Source organism: Cucurbita pepo, chromosome 2 (genome assembly GCF_057944985.1).
Source record: "Cucurbita pepo subsp. pepo isolate OVF chromosome 2, ASM5794498v1, whole genome shotgun sequence".
Taxonomy (NCBI): domain Eukaryota; kingdom Viridiplantae; phylum Streptophyta; class Magnoliopsida; order Cucurbitales; family Cucurbitaceae; genus Cucurbita; species Cucurbita pepo.
In genome coordinates this window covers 989,356-1,005,454 of record NC_141799.1, presented here as the reverse complement: position 1 = coordinate 1,005,454, position 16,099 = coordinate 989,356, and the positions used below count along the sequence as shown (strand labels likewise).

Genomic DNA, 16,099 nt, shown 5'->3' with positions numbered 1-16,099 from the left:
TAAAATAAAAATAATAATAAAAGACAGAAATCCAAACGTATGACCATACATTATTATTATTGTTCAAATAAAAAATGATTTTGTTTTAAGAAAAGAGAGTCATATTTTAATAATTAAAAAGAAGAGGAAATGGAGTTGGTCACTTCTCCTTTTATTTTTATTATATTATTAGTACGTTTTTAATCCCTACCTTTCATTTTTTGTTATTATGTTTAAGTTGAATTTTAATTTTAATTTCATCTTCTTCTACCTAATCAATACATAACTACTACCATTTTTAAATCTTAAAATTTTCAAAAAAGTCTCCCTGTCGCTTTATATACGCCTTCATTTTTATAATATTCAAAAAGTTTCCAAATTGCTGTGTACACGCTTCATTTTTATTATATTATGGGAATATTATTGTGAGTACGTCAATAGTAAATTTACTCTTAGAGTTGTGATGTATTTCTCAAAATTCTAACACTTGTACGTAAACGATTGAATTTACTCTTGAACTCGTAAAGTTGCAAGGTAGTAGTGAGCTCTAATCCGTAGTAAGAGCTAAAGACGTTTTTCTTGAAATTCTTAAGGAGCACTAAGAGAATGGAGTTTGACTCAACGTCTGTAGACGTAAAATTAGATGTTTTCAAAAAAATTCCTATTTAATTATGAAATCATTATTGTAATTTATTCCATATCCTTTTTTTTAAAAAAAATAGAATTATTATTTTTATACTTTGTTGTATGAATTGTAATTTTTAGTTGTTTAAATTTTTTTGATACTTGTATATAATTTTTTAAAACATCATAGATCTAGTTGATTGGCCTACCATTTAACTGGTCAATGCAACCTTTTCAGTATGTTTTGAGATTTTTCAATTGCTTTCAATGTGCATGATATTGTTTCAATTGCACGCTCACCCATGTTGAAGTTGTGGAATTTTGATGGAATTGGTTCAATTATCAATTTTTTTTATCGACCCGAATCTAGATCGATTCATCAAAAGGTTAAAGCCACCCGAGTTTAAGGAGAGAATCTATGTGAGAATTCACATCGGTTGGAAAGGGAAACAAAACATTCGTTGAAAAAGTGTGAAACTTCTCCTTAATAAACACGTTTTAAAATTGTGAGATTGACAATAATACGTAACAAAAACAATCTATTTGTAGTGGTCAAAGCAAAAGCCAAAGTTAATGCAGAGTGTGCACCAATGAAATTTCCATGTTCCAATATACGTGGATACTTACCTATGACGAGTGTTTAACTAAATACTGAAACAGATTCCTTGTTTGGAAGAGGCAAAATCCAACTTTTATTTCTAGCGTTGGTTCCTTCTCCGAAGCCGCACACCAAAACACCAGCTCTTCACTCATCTCTTCCCACAATAAAAAGCACCAAATTTCCTGCTGCTACTCACAAACGCCTTAAACTCCGACCAAAATGAAGCCCGATTACCCTCCGCTGCGTCACATCTCCAACTGCTTTGTCAAACCAGAATTGGATTGCCTTCCCCAAGAATCGAAGCAGCCACTACATTTGAGCCCTTTGGATCTCCCCATGCTTTCCGCCCACTATATCCAGAAGGGCCTCCTCTTTCACAAACCCCCCGACGCCTATCACCATCCACACACTTTTATGCCCAATCTTCTTCACCGCCTCAAAGCCTCCCTCTCCACCGCTCTCCTACATTTCTACCCACTTTCCGGCCGCCTTGCTACCACCATCAACGACCATCCACCTTCCATCTCCGTCTATGTAGACTGTGTTAACAGCCCCGGAGCCAATTTCATCCACGCCGCCCTCGACACCACAATTTCTGATGTTCTCTCCCCCGTTGACGTGCCTTCCGTGGTCCACTCTTTCTTTGACCACGACCGGGCTGTCAACTACGACGGTCAAACCATGCCTTTGCTCTCCATTCAGGTAACGGAGTTATTGGACGGAGTCTTCATCGGCTGTTCCTTCAACCACGTCATCGGCGACGGAACCTCCTACTGGAATTTCTTCAACATGTGGTCTGAGATTTTTCAAGCACCTTCGAATCAAATTTCGCGTCCCCCAGTTCTTAAGCGTTGGTTTCCTGATGGGTATGGTCCAATTATAAATCTCCCTTTTACCCACACCGATCAATTCATCAGCAGATTCGAGGCGCCTCAACTTCGTGAGAGAATGTTCCACTTTTCAGCAGAATCAATTGCAAAATTGAAAGAAAAAGCCAAAACAGAGTGCGGCAGTAAAGGAATCTCCTCCTTCCAATCGCTGTCTGCACTTGTTTGGCGTTCCATAACACGAGCTCGTCGCATAGCAGAGGATCAACCCACCATTTGCATGATGGCGGCGAATGGCAGAGCAAGATTAGAACCGCCCTTTTCTGAAAACTACTTCGGCAACGTAGTTAGAGCAGTGAAAGCGGAAGCAAAAGCAGGGAAGTTGCTTGAAAAAGAGCTTGGATGGGCGGCGTTGAAGTTGCACGATGCTGTGGTGAACATCACCGACAAGAATTTAAGAGACTCACTTGACCAATGGCTGCAATCTCCTTATACTTTCCAATTGGGTCGATTTTTTAGTCCGAATAGTATCATGATGGGGAGCTCGCCGAGGTTCAATGTGTATGGGAATGAGTTCGGAATGGGAAAGGCGGTGGCGCTAAGAAGTGGTTATGCCAATAAATTTGACGGCAAAGTGTCGTCATTTCCAGGAAACGAGGGAGGAGGAAGCATTGATTTAGAGATCTGCCTTCTCCCGCAAAATATGGCAATGCTGGAATCTGATTTGGAGTTCATGAATGTCGTCTCTTCCTCGCCTTTTCAGCCCTGTGAATCATGATTCTATGTCATAAAATATGCAACAAATCGTGTATTTTTCAAGATGATTTGATTTACTTTGAAACCCACGAACTGCATTTTCAATGTTTTTATCTCTGTGTGTCTAGAATGGTTGTTTTTCTTTGGAAATGATCCACCCCACTCTCCATGCTTTCTCTTATCGATATAAGACCCCACCAAATCTACCGGTTCGGGGAGGGGCCTAATGTCATGACCAACTAACGTGGGATTTCACATTTTTTATTCAAATCTTTTTATCAGATAACTTGATTAAAACTGCTTAAATGACTCTAGCATGCGAATATAAAGTAAAAAATGATTATATATCCTATGGTCAATTGGAAGATCCTACATCAATTAGAGAGAAACAAATAATTCTTTTGTAATCTAATAAATGCATTTAAAACCTTGATTTGGACTTAAATGCTAGAAATGAATTGTTCTTTTAACCTAATAATCGCCTTTAAAACCTTGATTTGGACTTACATGCTTGTTTAGACTAAGTTTAAATAATAAAAGAATTTGACAATTGGAAGATTTATTTTTGATGCCGACGGCAAAGTTGAAAGGTAGTTGTCATAATATTTAATGTAGACTTTCTAACGTTACATCTTATGCATCCAAATTATCTTCGTTTACATCACTCGCACTGTTTTAAAAGTCGACCACGAATCTTCAATGCCTCGTAAAATCGGAGACAATTGGTTGGTAACGCTTGCGGTTCAATCTTGTCTTCTCTTGAGCTTTTTTATTTTTTTATTTTCAAATAGGATTGGTCAAAATTGATCAGCCTTCCTACACCTCTTATTTAAACCGACCAACTCAACACGACACATCGGAACATTGAGAGCCCGGCGCCTCATAAATCCACTCTGTTCCGACAATATGATTCAGTACATCTCAGAGTGCTTCATCAAACCTCACACCATCCCCGAACAATCTAACCATCCATATCACCTTTGCCCATGGGACCTTGCCATGCTTTCTATGCACTACATCCAAAAGGGTCTGCTTTACGCCAAATCTCCGGCCACCGTCGATGACGGCGGCCGCTTCATGGACGATCTCTTGAAAAAGCTCAAACACTCACTCTCAGTTGCCCTCGTTCATTTCTTCCCACTTGCCGGACGACTCGCAACGATTTCATATGAAGATGAAGGCTCTTCCCTCGTTTATGTGGACTGCAAAAACAGCCCCGGAGTCAAATTCATTCACGCGCGTGTCGACATGTCGAGTTCTGATATTCTTTCACCCTCTGACGTGCCGTTGATTGTCGAATCGTTCTTTGACCATGACAGAGCAGTCAACCACGATGGTCATTCCAGGCCGTTGTTGTCCGTTCAGGTCACTGAATTAGTTGACGCCGTCTTCATTGGGTGTTCCGCTAACCACACCATCGTCGACGGAACATCGTACTGGCATTTCTTCAACATGTGGTCCGAAATATTTGAAGCAGAGGATGACAGTATTTCAATTTCACGCCCACCGATTCTGCAGCGTTGGTTCCCGGAGGGCCATGGTCCAATTCTAAAGCTTCCATTTACGGACCCTGATCAATTTATTAACAGATTCGAGGCGCCACAACTCAGCAAAAAGTACTTCCATTTTTCTTCCGAATCGGTGGCTGCACTGAAAGCAAAGGCAAATACAGAGTACGAAACCAACAAAATCTCCTCCTTCCAGTCCTTATCTGCGCTGATTTGGAGATGCATAACGCGAGTCCGTGGCCTACAGCCAGATCAAACCATCGGTTGCATAATGGCAATAAACAACCGATCAAGATTGGAGCCACCCTTATCGGAAAATTACTTCGGGAATTCGATTCATACAATAAGAGGAGTAGCGACAGTGAAGGAGCTACTGGAAAACAACCTTGGATGGGCGGCGTGGAAATTGCACGAGGCTGTGGTGAACCACACGGATAATGTAGTGAGAGGTGCTGTGAAGAAATGGGTGGAATCTCCGATGATATACCAAATAGCCGGAATGTTTGATCCATCGAGCGTGATGATTGGAAGTTCCCCCAGATTCAATAAGTACGGGAACGTGTTTGGAATGGGGAAGGCGCTGTGTCTTCGAAGTGGGTATGCTAACAAGTTCGATGGGATGGTAGCGTGTTACCCAGGTTCTGAAGGAGGAGGAAGTATAGAACTGGAGATGTGCCTTCCGCCGCCTGTCATGACTGCTCTCCAGGCTGATCAGGAAATCATGGATGCTGTTGCAGTTTCATTTAGTCCATTGTACTAAAACCTACATTTCTTTTGATTTCATAATAAGAACCAAGTATTTTTACCTCTCAACACCTAAATCAAAGGGGCACTTCAACCAGTTTCATTTAGTTTTATCCCTATGCTAAACAAAGGAAAAGACTACAAGAAACGAGGGAAAAGAAACCCTTCAATGTACAGATTTATTTCATTCTCTAAATATTTGTATATTAACTATAAATCAAAAATAGTTAATATACAAATCAATATCAAGATGTGGAGTCATAAATCGTATGACAGCCCTATGAAATGTTTACAACATAGTGAACAATTAAAAGGAAACAAAAATACATAATTATCACGAGAAGTATATATGAATTGAGCATCGTACACAAGGTATAACTTTACATATAAACTTCCATACCTATGAATTTTGAGGATCGACACAGAGGGCAAATGGTAAGCTTACTTTCGCACTCCTTGCACAGGCAGAGATGTTTACAAGGCAACAAAAGCATGCACACTTCATTAACCCTGCAACCCTTACAGATCATCAACTCCTTCATATCATTGCTGTTGCTGCGAAGCAGTTGAAAATCAAGTGACTGACCATTGCAGCACGATGCGGTGTCTTCAACCTCGCTATCCCCACATCCTTCCTTGCTATCCCTGCTTTGAGCATACACCTGCTGAAGATTTAACTTGAGGGCCGAGATCATGTTCTCGTTATATCTAGCCCGCTGCTGCAAGGCACCAGCTTCCACTGACAGCTGCTCCATTCGGTGTTCGAGCTCCATGTTTTTCTTGTTAATACACTCCATCTCCGCTTCTTTTTCTTGTAGTTTCTGAATAATTTTTTCCTCCACAATCGAGAGAGTTTGGAGTTGATTGGCTTGGATCTTCTCCAATATGGTATGTCGCAGCCTATCACCCTATTAATAGAAAGAGACATAGAAGACGAAGGTCTATGGTTAAAATTCAGGAGTCAGGACACACACATAATTGAAACAGCTGTGAAAGAATTGTTGGTGCAACAAACATCAACAAGTAAACCATATTGAAATTTACAAGATGAACCAAGGCCACTGTGAACATTGATCACAAATAAAACTATAAAACCAACAAGGAAACGCCATATGGTAAAGGCACGCACAATGCATCATAACAGTGACTTCCAGAAAGTTTAAATTCAAAAACTGACATAACCCTGATAAGACAACCATGAAGGGTTGATCTAATGGTCAGAAGGGCAAGCTATGAACTCCAATCTCTATAAAGTCGTTGTTTCAAAGTTATGGCGACTATCTATCTTGAAAATTAAATATGCTAAGAACGCGTCAAAATCAAATATTATAGGGTTAAGAATTACTCCATCTGATTATGAGGGTAAGATGATGAAAACACTCGTGATTAAGCAAAAAAAAAACATGACAAGACGCTTGTTCGAAGCAGCTTGAAAGATAGATATGTTAAAACAGTATGTTAATCCGGACCTGAATTTTGAGGAACTTCTCAATATCTTCATCCTGCTGCTGTAATTCATGATCGATGTCATCGCCTATAAGAGAGACCAAAGGCGAGTCTCCTGTGGAAGCCATTCTGGTGTTGTCAAGCGATAAGCCCAGTCCTGTTGAAACAGGACGCGCTTGCAAGAAGTCAATGGATGATATTTGGGAATTGTTTTCAAATAGATCTTGTTCCTTCAATCTTTTCTTCTTGGCTTCTAAGCCATACATCCAGTGAAAATCTGCTGCGCCATCACTGGCGTCCGTAGCAGGGGCTGTATCTGGTGCAAACCCGACTACATGAACTAGAATGACGAAAAACAACAAAATGGTAGTCCAAAATTAAATCCCATGAGGCTGGTCCCGACACAAATAATGAGCTGAAGCGTTCAGTGAAAGAAACGAAAATTAAATCCGAAGTCTTCAAACAATCTCTAATAAGTTATTAACCCTTATAAGAACAAACTAATAAAAAACGATTACTGCTTTGAAATCCGCCCAAACCCAAATTTCCAGTAAAACTAAGAGCTGTCAGGAATCAGAAAAGTACACAATAAAAGGAAAGAAACAAAGGAAGTAAAAGCAAACTTACATGGAGGAACATAGGGAGGATGCTGGGAATGATCCTGCAAATTCAAGGGGTTGAAATAGGAAATTGGTTGAGAAGAATGACCATCGGCAGTGTACAAGTTCCTGTAATTAGAGATAGAATGCAAAATTAAAAGAAGGCAGAAAACAATCGAAGCTCTGTGAAGGAGGGGCGATCGCTAGGGTTTTAAAGAAAACAAAATTTCTGGTTTTACATTGTGGTGAATAAGAATTACCGAAATGATATAGATTGATGATGCTGTTGCTGTTGGTGCTGCGGTTGATACTGTTGTTGGTACTGACTCTGAGGTAGAGCCATGGAGTCGATGAATTACCAGAGAGAGAAAGAGGAAGGGAAGAAGAAGAAGAGGAAAGATGGTAGAGAGGAAGTCGATAGCTTGTCTGACCAATACGCGACTGCGGAAAATTTTGGCAAAGCTTCGTCAAATTTATTAGACGCCCCTTCAGGACTTGGTTTCTGATCCCATACACGTATCGTATTCTCACGGCTGGGCCGAATTTATGATACGGGCTTGTAAGGCCCGAATTTTGGATTCCTCTAAATCGGCCCAACATGAACCCTGCTATGGAGGAGAAAAAGCTAGGCTCAACTTTCCGAAAACCCTCTCTAGGCCCGGAGAAGGAAAAGCTAAACCCAAGTTCCAAATCGGCTCCGTCGGCTCGGAGGAGGAAAAGCTAGGCCCAACTTCCAAACGGCAACCGTACGCCCGGACGAAGAAAAGCTAGGCCCAACTTTCCGAACGGGCTTTCCAAACGGGCTCCGTAGGACCGGAGGAGGAGAATCTAGGCCCAACTTTCCGAACAGGCTTTCCGAATGGGCTCCGTAGGCCCGGAGAAGGAACGGCTAGGCCCAACTTTCCGAATGGGCTCCGTAGGCCCGGAGGAGGAGAAGCTAGGCCCAACTTTCCGAACCGGCTTTCCTAATGTGCTACTTAGGCCCAGAGGAGGAAGAGCTAGGCCCAACTTTCCGAACGGGCTCTGTAGGCCCGAATTTTTTAAATATGAAAGTAATAATAAAAAAATAAAATGGATGAACTTTTGGGTAATGATGCCTTTGAAAGTGATGACAAACTGGAAGGTGAATATGCTAAAACCATTCTATGCTATGTTCATATCATTATTATATTTTCTACTTCCACTCCCATTTCTAGTCATACCTTTAATAATAAATCATTTGAAATTCTAGGTTAGATTAGGTTGTTGAATTTGATTATTTAAAAAAAAAAAAAATAGAGTAGATACAATCTCAAAATTCAAATGTCATACATTTACCACTCACAACATATAACTAACATTGGTTTCACAGTATATAACTAACATCAATGATAAATGTTAAATATTATCTTCTTAAGAGGAAGATAGAGCTAAATTGGATTGGGTTGTAACCACACTTTTATATAACCTAACAAAAAAAAATCTAACTCAAACCAACCTTTATAAGTTTTCTCTAAATGTTTGTGAGATCCCTCGTTAGTTGAAGAGTGGAACGAAACATTTCTTATAAAGGCGTGAAAACCTTTCCCTATTAGACGCGTTGTAAAACCGTGAGACTAACCGACATAAAGGGCCAAAATAGACAATATTTGCTAATAGTGAGCTTGGACTATTACAAATGGTATTAGATCCAGACACTGGACAGTGTGCTAGCGAGGATGCTGAGTGTCACAACCCAACAATGGTTGTACCCCCAAGTATGTCATCGAAAACGATTAAGTGGGGGAGAATTTCACAACCTAACTATGTTGTGACCCTCACGTTGTGACAAGAGAAGCGGCGACCCTTAAGTGGCGCCCATCCGGCCACGCAAAGGCCTAAACGAGTGCCATGATGCTACCGAGGAGAATGGTGTATCATCTAACGCACCACACGAAGTGGACATTGAAGACAAGTTGAGACATAAGCAAGATAGAGACATCGAATAGACAAGAGGGGCAAAGATAGGCTTGTTGACGGGCCAGGTAGGATCCCGAGCCTTAACCGAATTTGTGCATACAGTTCAGGAGTCAAGTCCGTCCATATGAAATATGAATACTCGCCAAGTTTGGTGTGAATCGGACACCGGACGGACATTGCACGATACCGTATGACCGTTTGCCAAAATCATGTCTGTAAGATTGAAAATGACTCCAAATGTACTACAGGGGTACCATAGTGTCAGCTCTCCACCATCCCTAGGCCCTATGGCACATACGTGTGTTACAGTGTGGGCGAGCGTGCCGAGACGGTATGGGCATGGGAGGGCTAATGCCTCAATAGAACCCGGATGAATGGATGTTCGAGAAGTCCCGATGAGATGAGCGACACGCGGGTCCATTCTCGATGGCATGACCAAGCAAGTTATGATGGCCGACGACATCCCGAGACTCAGGATGGTGTCAAGACATAGGGACCATGTTGATGGGGATCAAGATGACAAGATGAGATGCAACGTTGCATTGAGAGACCTTGGCCCCGAGTAGAGGGAAGGTCGAGCCGGATGACTTGGCCTCGGCGTGTGTGGTTGAACAAGCTTAGATTCCGCACAAGCGATATTCAACTGGCGAAACAAACCTCGTCTATGGTCTGACAAAGTCACAAAGCCACGGTGAAAAATATATATGGGACTTAATTTCCCTTAAGGCTGATCGTGAGCGTGTCAAGATCATGACGCCACACGGTAAAAAATGTAGGACCGTGACACTGAGCCTCCAAGGAGATGGACTACGAAATAGATTGTAAGCTAGGATATGTTAGCGATGGGGTTGGGCGGTTATAAAAAATATCATTTGGTATGCTAGGAAGGATTTTGTCTCTCATGTTCTTACTTTGTTTTGTTTCTTGTTTTTCTCTGTTAGACCATGCATCTAAACCAAGATCCATGAGCAACTGCCTTTTGTTTTTTAAAATACCCACAAGGAAGAGGGGCAGGAAGAGCAAAGGGGGAGTTGTAAGCCCAATTCAATTTGGTTGGGTTCAATCATCCAATCCTCCTCCCTTATTCCCTATAAAGCTGTTTTTATTTACTTTCTGCTCCGCTGCTGTGACTTCCCCCTTCTTCCACTTTGTATCTACTTTTCTTTCTTATGCGCCACTTTCTTCTTTTTCCTTGTACACTTCCCAAATACCTGACTCCAAACCATTTCATTCCACCACCTTCAAAATAAACACATATATTCTTATCTTCATTGGAAATGATGCCGCTTTTCTTCTTCACAATATTTTCCAGGTATTCAAAATTATTCACCAGGTCTCGGGTAATGAATGGCCCTACCATTCCAGGACATGTTTGGAATCGACTCATTCACCAGCTTGATCTGATTGAATTGCCTAAAGGGTTTTTTTTTTGTTTGTAATATATACATTCCATTTAAAACAAAATAAGAAAAACAAAATCATCTCGATCATTTGGGGTTTCTTTTCTTGAATACCCCATGATTTGATCACAAACTCACCATTTATAGATGTAACAAACAGCCATGAATTTGCTACTAGAATTCCTTTTGTGGGTTAACATCACGGTGTAGGGCAGGTGAGAAGCATCATTAGTCCCATCTAAGCTTCCCCACCACGATGCATGTTGCCACCGTACTTCACTGTACTCAAACTTCATCCATCCATCCACCCATTTTAAAGCTTCCAATATGGCTTTTTCATCAAATAATGTAAATTGTGTATTGATGTTTATCAGCTCAAACGGAAAATGATACAAACATTTTTTTTTTTTGAAGGGTAATTTTAAGATAACAGACTGATGTCGTGGTCTGTAAAGTGGAGAGAAGGGGATCTTTAACCCTTTAACTAAAGGTGGAAAATACAGGAAAAAGTAGAAAAGATGATATGAGTTGAAGTTGTATGCTTTTAAGGATATCAACAAAGTGGGTTAAAATTTAGTTTGTTTTAAAGTGTATAGGTGTGAGATACACGTTGGTTGCAGTGCGATATTCCATATTTGTTGGAGAGTGAAATAGAGCATTCTTACATACGGGTGTGAAAATCTCTCCCTAACAAACACATTTTAAAATCTTAAAGTAGACCATATCTTTTATTATATATGACATTAGATACAGACATTGTGAGATCTCATATTGGTTGTAGAGGGGAACAAAGCATTTGTTATAACGGTGTGGAAACCTCTCCCTAGTAAACATGTCTTAAAACTGTGAAACTGACGGACGGAAGCAAACCATGGTAGGAAAAATAGAAGCGTCCAAGTAGATGTCTTTAGTGTTTAGGTAGCATTTTGGGTAACAGGAAACTCCTTTTGGCGCTTTAGATTAGGGAAAAGATGCATTAAAGCGTTGGAGTGGGCGAAGGAGTTGCAACTTTTTTGCATGCAAAGCCAAGTCCTTCATTATTATCCTCACATACAAAACTGTCCTTTCTAAAGAGAGAATCTCTTAAACAACTACCAATATGGACTCCATCTTACACTCTTTATTCTTCCATTTATTTCTATATTTTTTTTCATTGGGCTTTGGAAGAGTTGTGTGAACATAGCGATATAAAGGCGACAAATAATGATGGAAAAAGAGGTGAAGAATCTATGAATATAATAAAGGGTTGTATGAAAATGGCGATATAAAGATGGCAAAACTGATTTGATGGGTATGGACTAAAGTTGATTAGTTTAGAAATAAACCCAAAACCCCATTCAAATTAACTTGTGTGTTAAATAATAACTTAGCTTTACACGTAATTGATGGAAACTCGTCTCTAATTAGATGCATCGCTTCACGTCCTAGAAACAAACAAACTTTGCTTTTATTCAACACTGCCCTTTGATTGCCACAATAATTGAACCCAACCCATGGCTTTAGCCTCTTCGGATTCTCGACTTTCTTATCGCAATCCAGAAGAATTAGAAGATAAGTTCATGATGTTGAAGGGGAAGATCACGAGTTTATAAGTAAGAAATATTATCTCTATTGGTGCAAGACATTTTGATGAAAGTTTATGTGGAGTTTCGTGTGGTTCTTTTAACATGACATCAGAGTCATACCCTTAACTTACTTATGTCAATAGAATCCACAAGTATCGATCAAATAGTGTACTTTGTTCGGTAGAAATAAAAATGATAGGGGAAGGAATTAGTAGGAGCAAGAATACAAGGTTTTTGCCAAAAATTAAGGCTCCCCATGAGCATGTCAGATGTATAAACGAGCAAGAGAGTGAAAAGATAAGATAGAATTTGCAGCATAAACAAGGCAGGCTGCACTTAATTTTGATGCTGTCATTGCTCAGTGAGTCAGACAAAAGAGGTTGCCAACACGAAGACAGAACAAACAACCTTGTTGCTTTGTCTTGTTCTTTTGATTTTTGATTCTCTGGGCTTTTACAAACAAAACAACCACACATCAGTGTTTATTATAAACCAGTAAGTACTTGTACTCTTAAGAGTATTCAATTCAAAACCACAGAAATAAGATCTTTCAAGATTCAATCATCCCACCAATATTTCAAAACCAAGAAATCAACCGTCCCCGTAAGATCCACGCGGTGCCTCCGGTGGGTCATTCCACAGCTGCGGCGGCGCCGGCGTTCGAGTGATTTGGTTGCTAAACACTTTTATGACCGAATTGATACTTGTTTAAAATTGCCCCTTCCCCGCCATGGGTGAATATTTCAAGCTCTGCAACGTCTCAGCCTTTGCCCATTCCCTCTGCCATTTTGTTAGTTAATCGTCTACTTCAAGGATGTGATTGATCCTCCCCTCACACATCTGCTTTTGTGTTTTTCTCCTCAAATTAATTAATCCAAAATATTCCTTTGTAAATTAAAACAAACTCCCTTAGTTCACCACTCATTTCTCCTTATTTCCTCTGGACTTGTTCTTGCAAAACCCTCTACACCGCCCGGTAACCACGCCGGAGATGTCCATCGGTTCCGTCGACACCGGCTGGCCTGAGAGCAAGAGCTTCACAAATAACAACTAAACGACGACCACTGCGAACCCATTGGATAATACCCAAACCCCAATTCTTGATGATTCCAAAAAATCTCGTCATCGCTTCACCTTTTGCGATGGGAGCCGGTCGGGCAACGGTGGCGCGTGGTGAAATGATTTGGGTTGAACAAATTGAATAATTGGGAGTGGTTTATACGTTATTTTTAATTCTTCATGGAGTGAGTGCGATTGAAACTTAGAATGTAATTAAATTTCGAACTCAAATGTATAGAAAAATAAGAAAATATTAATGAACTAAAGAACATGTCAGACAGGAAGAAAGACAAAAGTTGGGTAATGGTCCGCTAAATCGCTGCCAATCAGATTCAAAAGTTTGAAATAAGCATATTCCATCTTGGTTGTTGCCATTCTAATTAAGTTTTTTTTTTTTAGATGCAACGAATCTTACGAATGATCTGATATCCATGGCCTTCTTTCTGTGTTCCAAGGTGACAAAAGGGCAGAAGAAAAGACAAGTTAGAGGTCTAAGATGGGCTTGTGAGGATATCATGATCTTCAGATCTTCTGCATTACACCCCAACAAATTGCAAATTTATCTCAACTTTTTTATTCCTAAACAAGATACCTTCTTTTATCCAATTACAAAATTAAATATCACAACCCAATTAGTAAAAACCTATGTTAACATAACGAGCGAAAGCAAGTCAAACATTGAGGAGGACGTTGGGCCCCTAAGGAGGTGGATTATGAGGAGGAGAAAGAAGCATTTCTTACAAGGGTGTGGGAGTCTCTGCATGGTGGGCTTAGATTGTTATGCATATTAGAGAAATAATGATGAGGAGGGGACCCATATGGCATCAAAATCGTGTCACGGAATCCCTTGGATTGGGGAAGCAGCATAACCAGCCTTAGATAAATGGGACCAATATTTTTTGAAATGCCTTTTCTTTAATCTTCATCACACTCACTATGAAAAGAAGAGAAGAGAAGAGAAGAGAAGGAGGGCAAAAAAGTTTTGATTTGTGATGTGCATGTGATCCAACAGCCTTTATGCTCCCTCTCCATATCCATATCCATCTCCATCATCATCATCATCATCAAAGCTAACACAATCCTCCAAATCCAAACGCCAAGATCAGATTAGCAGATTCATTACCAATCTAAAATCAAAACCTGATGATATCCTAAACTCATAGTAGTTTTGAATATCCCAAACTCAATTGAAATGTATGGTATGATATGATACTTGTTTTCCAGATTGTGGGTGTCATGATTGCATGAATTAAAAGCAAAAGGTAGTAATAAGTGAGGATGAATGGTTGCTTAGATTGAGGTTCATAATAAACACATGAATCCCTCATAATCATCAAAATCACAGACAAATGTGGGATGTCAGAAATGGGATGTGTATAATCTAAAGTTGTTAAAAGCTATAAACTGAGGCATTGCATCTTTAATAAAGGATGAGAAAGAAAAAGTAGAGGTAATGGAGAGGAAAAACAAAGCTACTATTTCTCTGCTTTTGATGTAATTCAAAAAGTGGGGTTAAAATTCATTCTCTTTTCTTGGGTACGCAAAAAATAGAAGCCTAGTAACTCTAACAAATATTTTCATTCAAACAAACCCTTTTCCAAATTTAGATTAGGGAAAGATGTTTCTTTTTCTTACATCTTTTCAAGCCAGGAATCTAGCTTTTGCAAAATCAAATTTTCTTACTTATTATATAACATTTACTCTCATCCATGGATTCCACCATAAAAACCTAACTACTTTAAAACAGTATTCATTGTAACAGCTCACATACACCGTTAGCAAATGTTATACTCACCAAATGTTATACTCTTTGGATTTCCCAGATTCTGCTTTAAAACGCATCTACTAGGGACTTCCTCCAATCGATGTGGGACTTTGTCTATCCCCCCTTCAGGTGCTGGCCCTCTTTCCTTCCTCCAATCCATGTGGGGCCTTGTTCTCCTACCTAACCAATGTGGAACATCACGATCCATCCCCTTCAGGGCCAGCGTCCTCGCTGACACTCTTTCCTTCCTTCAATCGATGTGGGACCGCCTCCAAATCCACCCCTTTGGGGCCAGTGTCCTTACTGGCACACCGCCTCGTGTCTACCCCCTTCGGGGAACAGCGAGAAGGCTAGTACATCGTCTTGTGTCTGGCTCTGATACCATCTGTAACAGCCCAGATCCACCATTAGCAAATATTGTCCTCTTTGGGCTTTCCCTCTCGGGATTCCCCTCAAAGCTTTAAAACGACCCTTATATATAAGGTGGTTTGTTCTGGGACATCACATTCACATAGCTTTTTATAAAAACAAGGTTTTAGAACGTGTCTACTACGACCAATGCCTAGTTGCATGGTATAGTTTTTTAATAGTGAATTATTTTTTCAGTTGATTTGATGCATGGCCAAAAGTTAAAGACGGATGAACTCACCACCGAGTACAAGCAGAAGAAAAGTTAAGTGAGTTCATATGCGTTAGAACAACCAGACTTTACACGTAATTGATGGGAATTTGGTTGATAGAATGAAGAATATAGCTAGGTTTTTAAGTATTATTTTTGTTGATTGGAAGTGGAAAGGAAATAAAGGCAAGGAAAACGAATATGTTTTTATAGAATTGGGACATACAGATGTCCAATCCCATAAAACACAGTGGAGAATTGGGAGAATGCTAGCTTTTGGTACATAATAGCAGCAGTAAGTCAAGCTTACATCTTTTCTTGTCCATCAATTATTATCAGAATGTCTGTTAGAATTAAGTGTATAATTAAGAGTATAAACATAAGACAAAAGGGAGAGAGAAGGTTGTGTTATTATTGTGGGGATTTAGATTCTTTTCTCGGGGGTAATAAGAGCAACGTTAAATTGTGCAATTTTTTATCGCTATTCCCTGTGTGCTTTAGGCTGTCTGTTCTTGAAATCCCCACACATAAAATAATATGGTAGCGGCGGTGGTGATGTGTGAGAGAGAGAGAGAGAGAGGAAGCTGGGTACGGTGGTGGGTGGCGTTGTTTCACTTTCACTGCGTTTTTACATATTAGAATAGAATCTTCTTGCTCTTTGCCCTCTTC

General features: G+C 40.0%; 3 protein-coding genes across 3 annotated transcripts; 2 read left to right on the top strand and 1 right to left on the bottom strand.

The window, feature by feature from the left end:
• Positions 1-1,423: 1,423 nt before the first annotated feature.
• On the top strand, positions 1,424-2,900 carry LOC111787470 (putative acetyltransferase At3g50280). The gene has a single exon (XM_023667435.2). It carries the CDS (start codon positions 1,424-1,426, stop codon positions 2,807-2,809), a length of 1,386 nt encoding a protein of 461 aa, XP_023523203.2. The 3' UTR covers positions 2,810-2,900.
• A 784-nt stretch (positions 2,901-3,684) lies between these two features.
• LOC111789269 (putative acetyltransferase At3g50280) lies at positions 3,685-5,108 on the top strand. Its single transcript, XM_023669987.2, has one exon. The coding sequence runs from the start codon at positions 3,694-3,696 to the stop codon at positions 5,053-5,055; it is 1,362 nt and encodes a 453-aa protein (XP_023525755.2). The 5' UTR covers positions 3,685-3,693; the 3' UTR covers positions 5,056-5,108.
• Positions 5,109-5,192: 84 nt separating this feature from the next.
• On the bottom strand, positions 5,193-7,545 carry SBP1 (S-ribonuclease binding protein 1). Its single transcript, XM_023669988.2, has 4 exons — positions 7,345-7,545; positions 7,113-7,213; positions 6,509-6,825; positions 5,193-5,947 (listed from the first exon to the last, which is right to left on the bottom strand). Exons 1-4 carry the CDS (start codon positions 7,425-7,427, stop codon positions 5,420-5,422), a joined length of 1,029 nt encoding a protein of 342 aa, XP_023525756.1. The 5' UTR covers positions 7,428-7,545; the 3' UTR covers positions 5,193-5,419.
• Between the last annotated feature and the right edge of the window lie 8,554 nt (positions 7,546-16,099).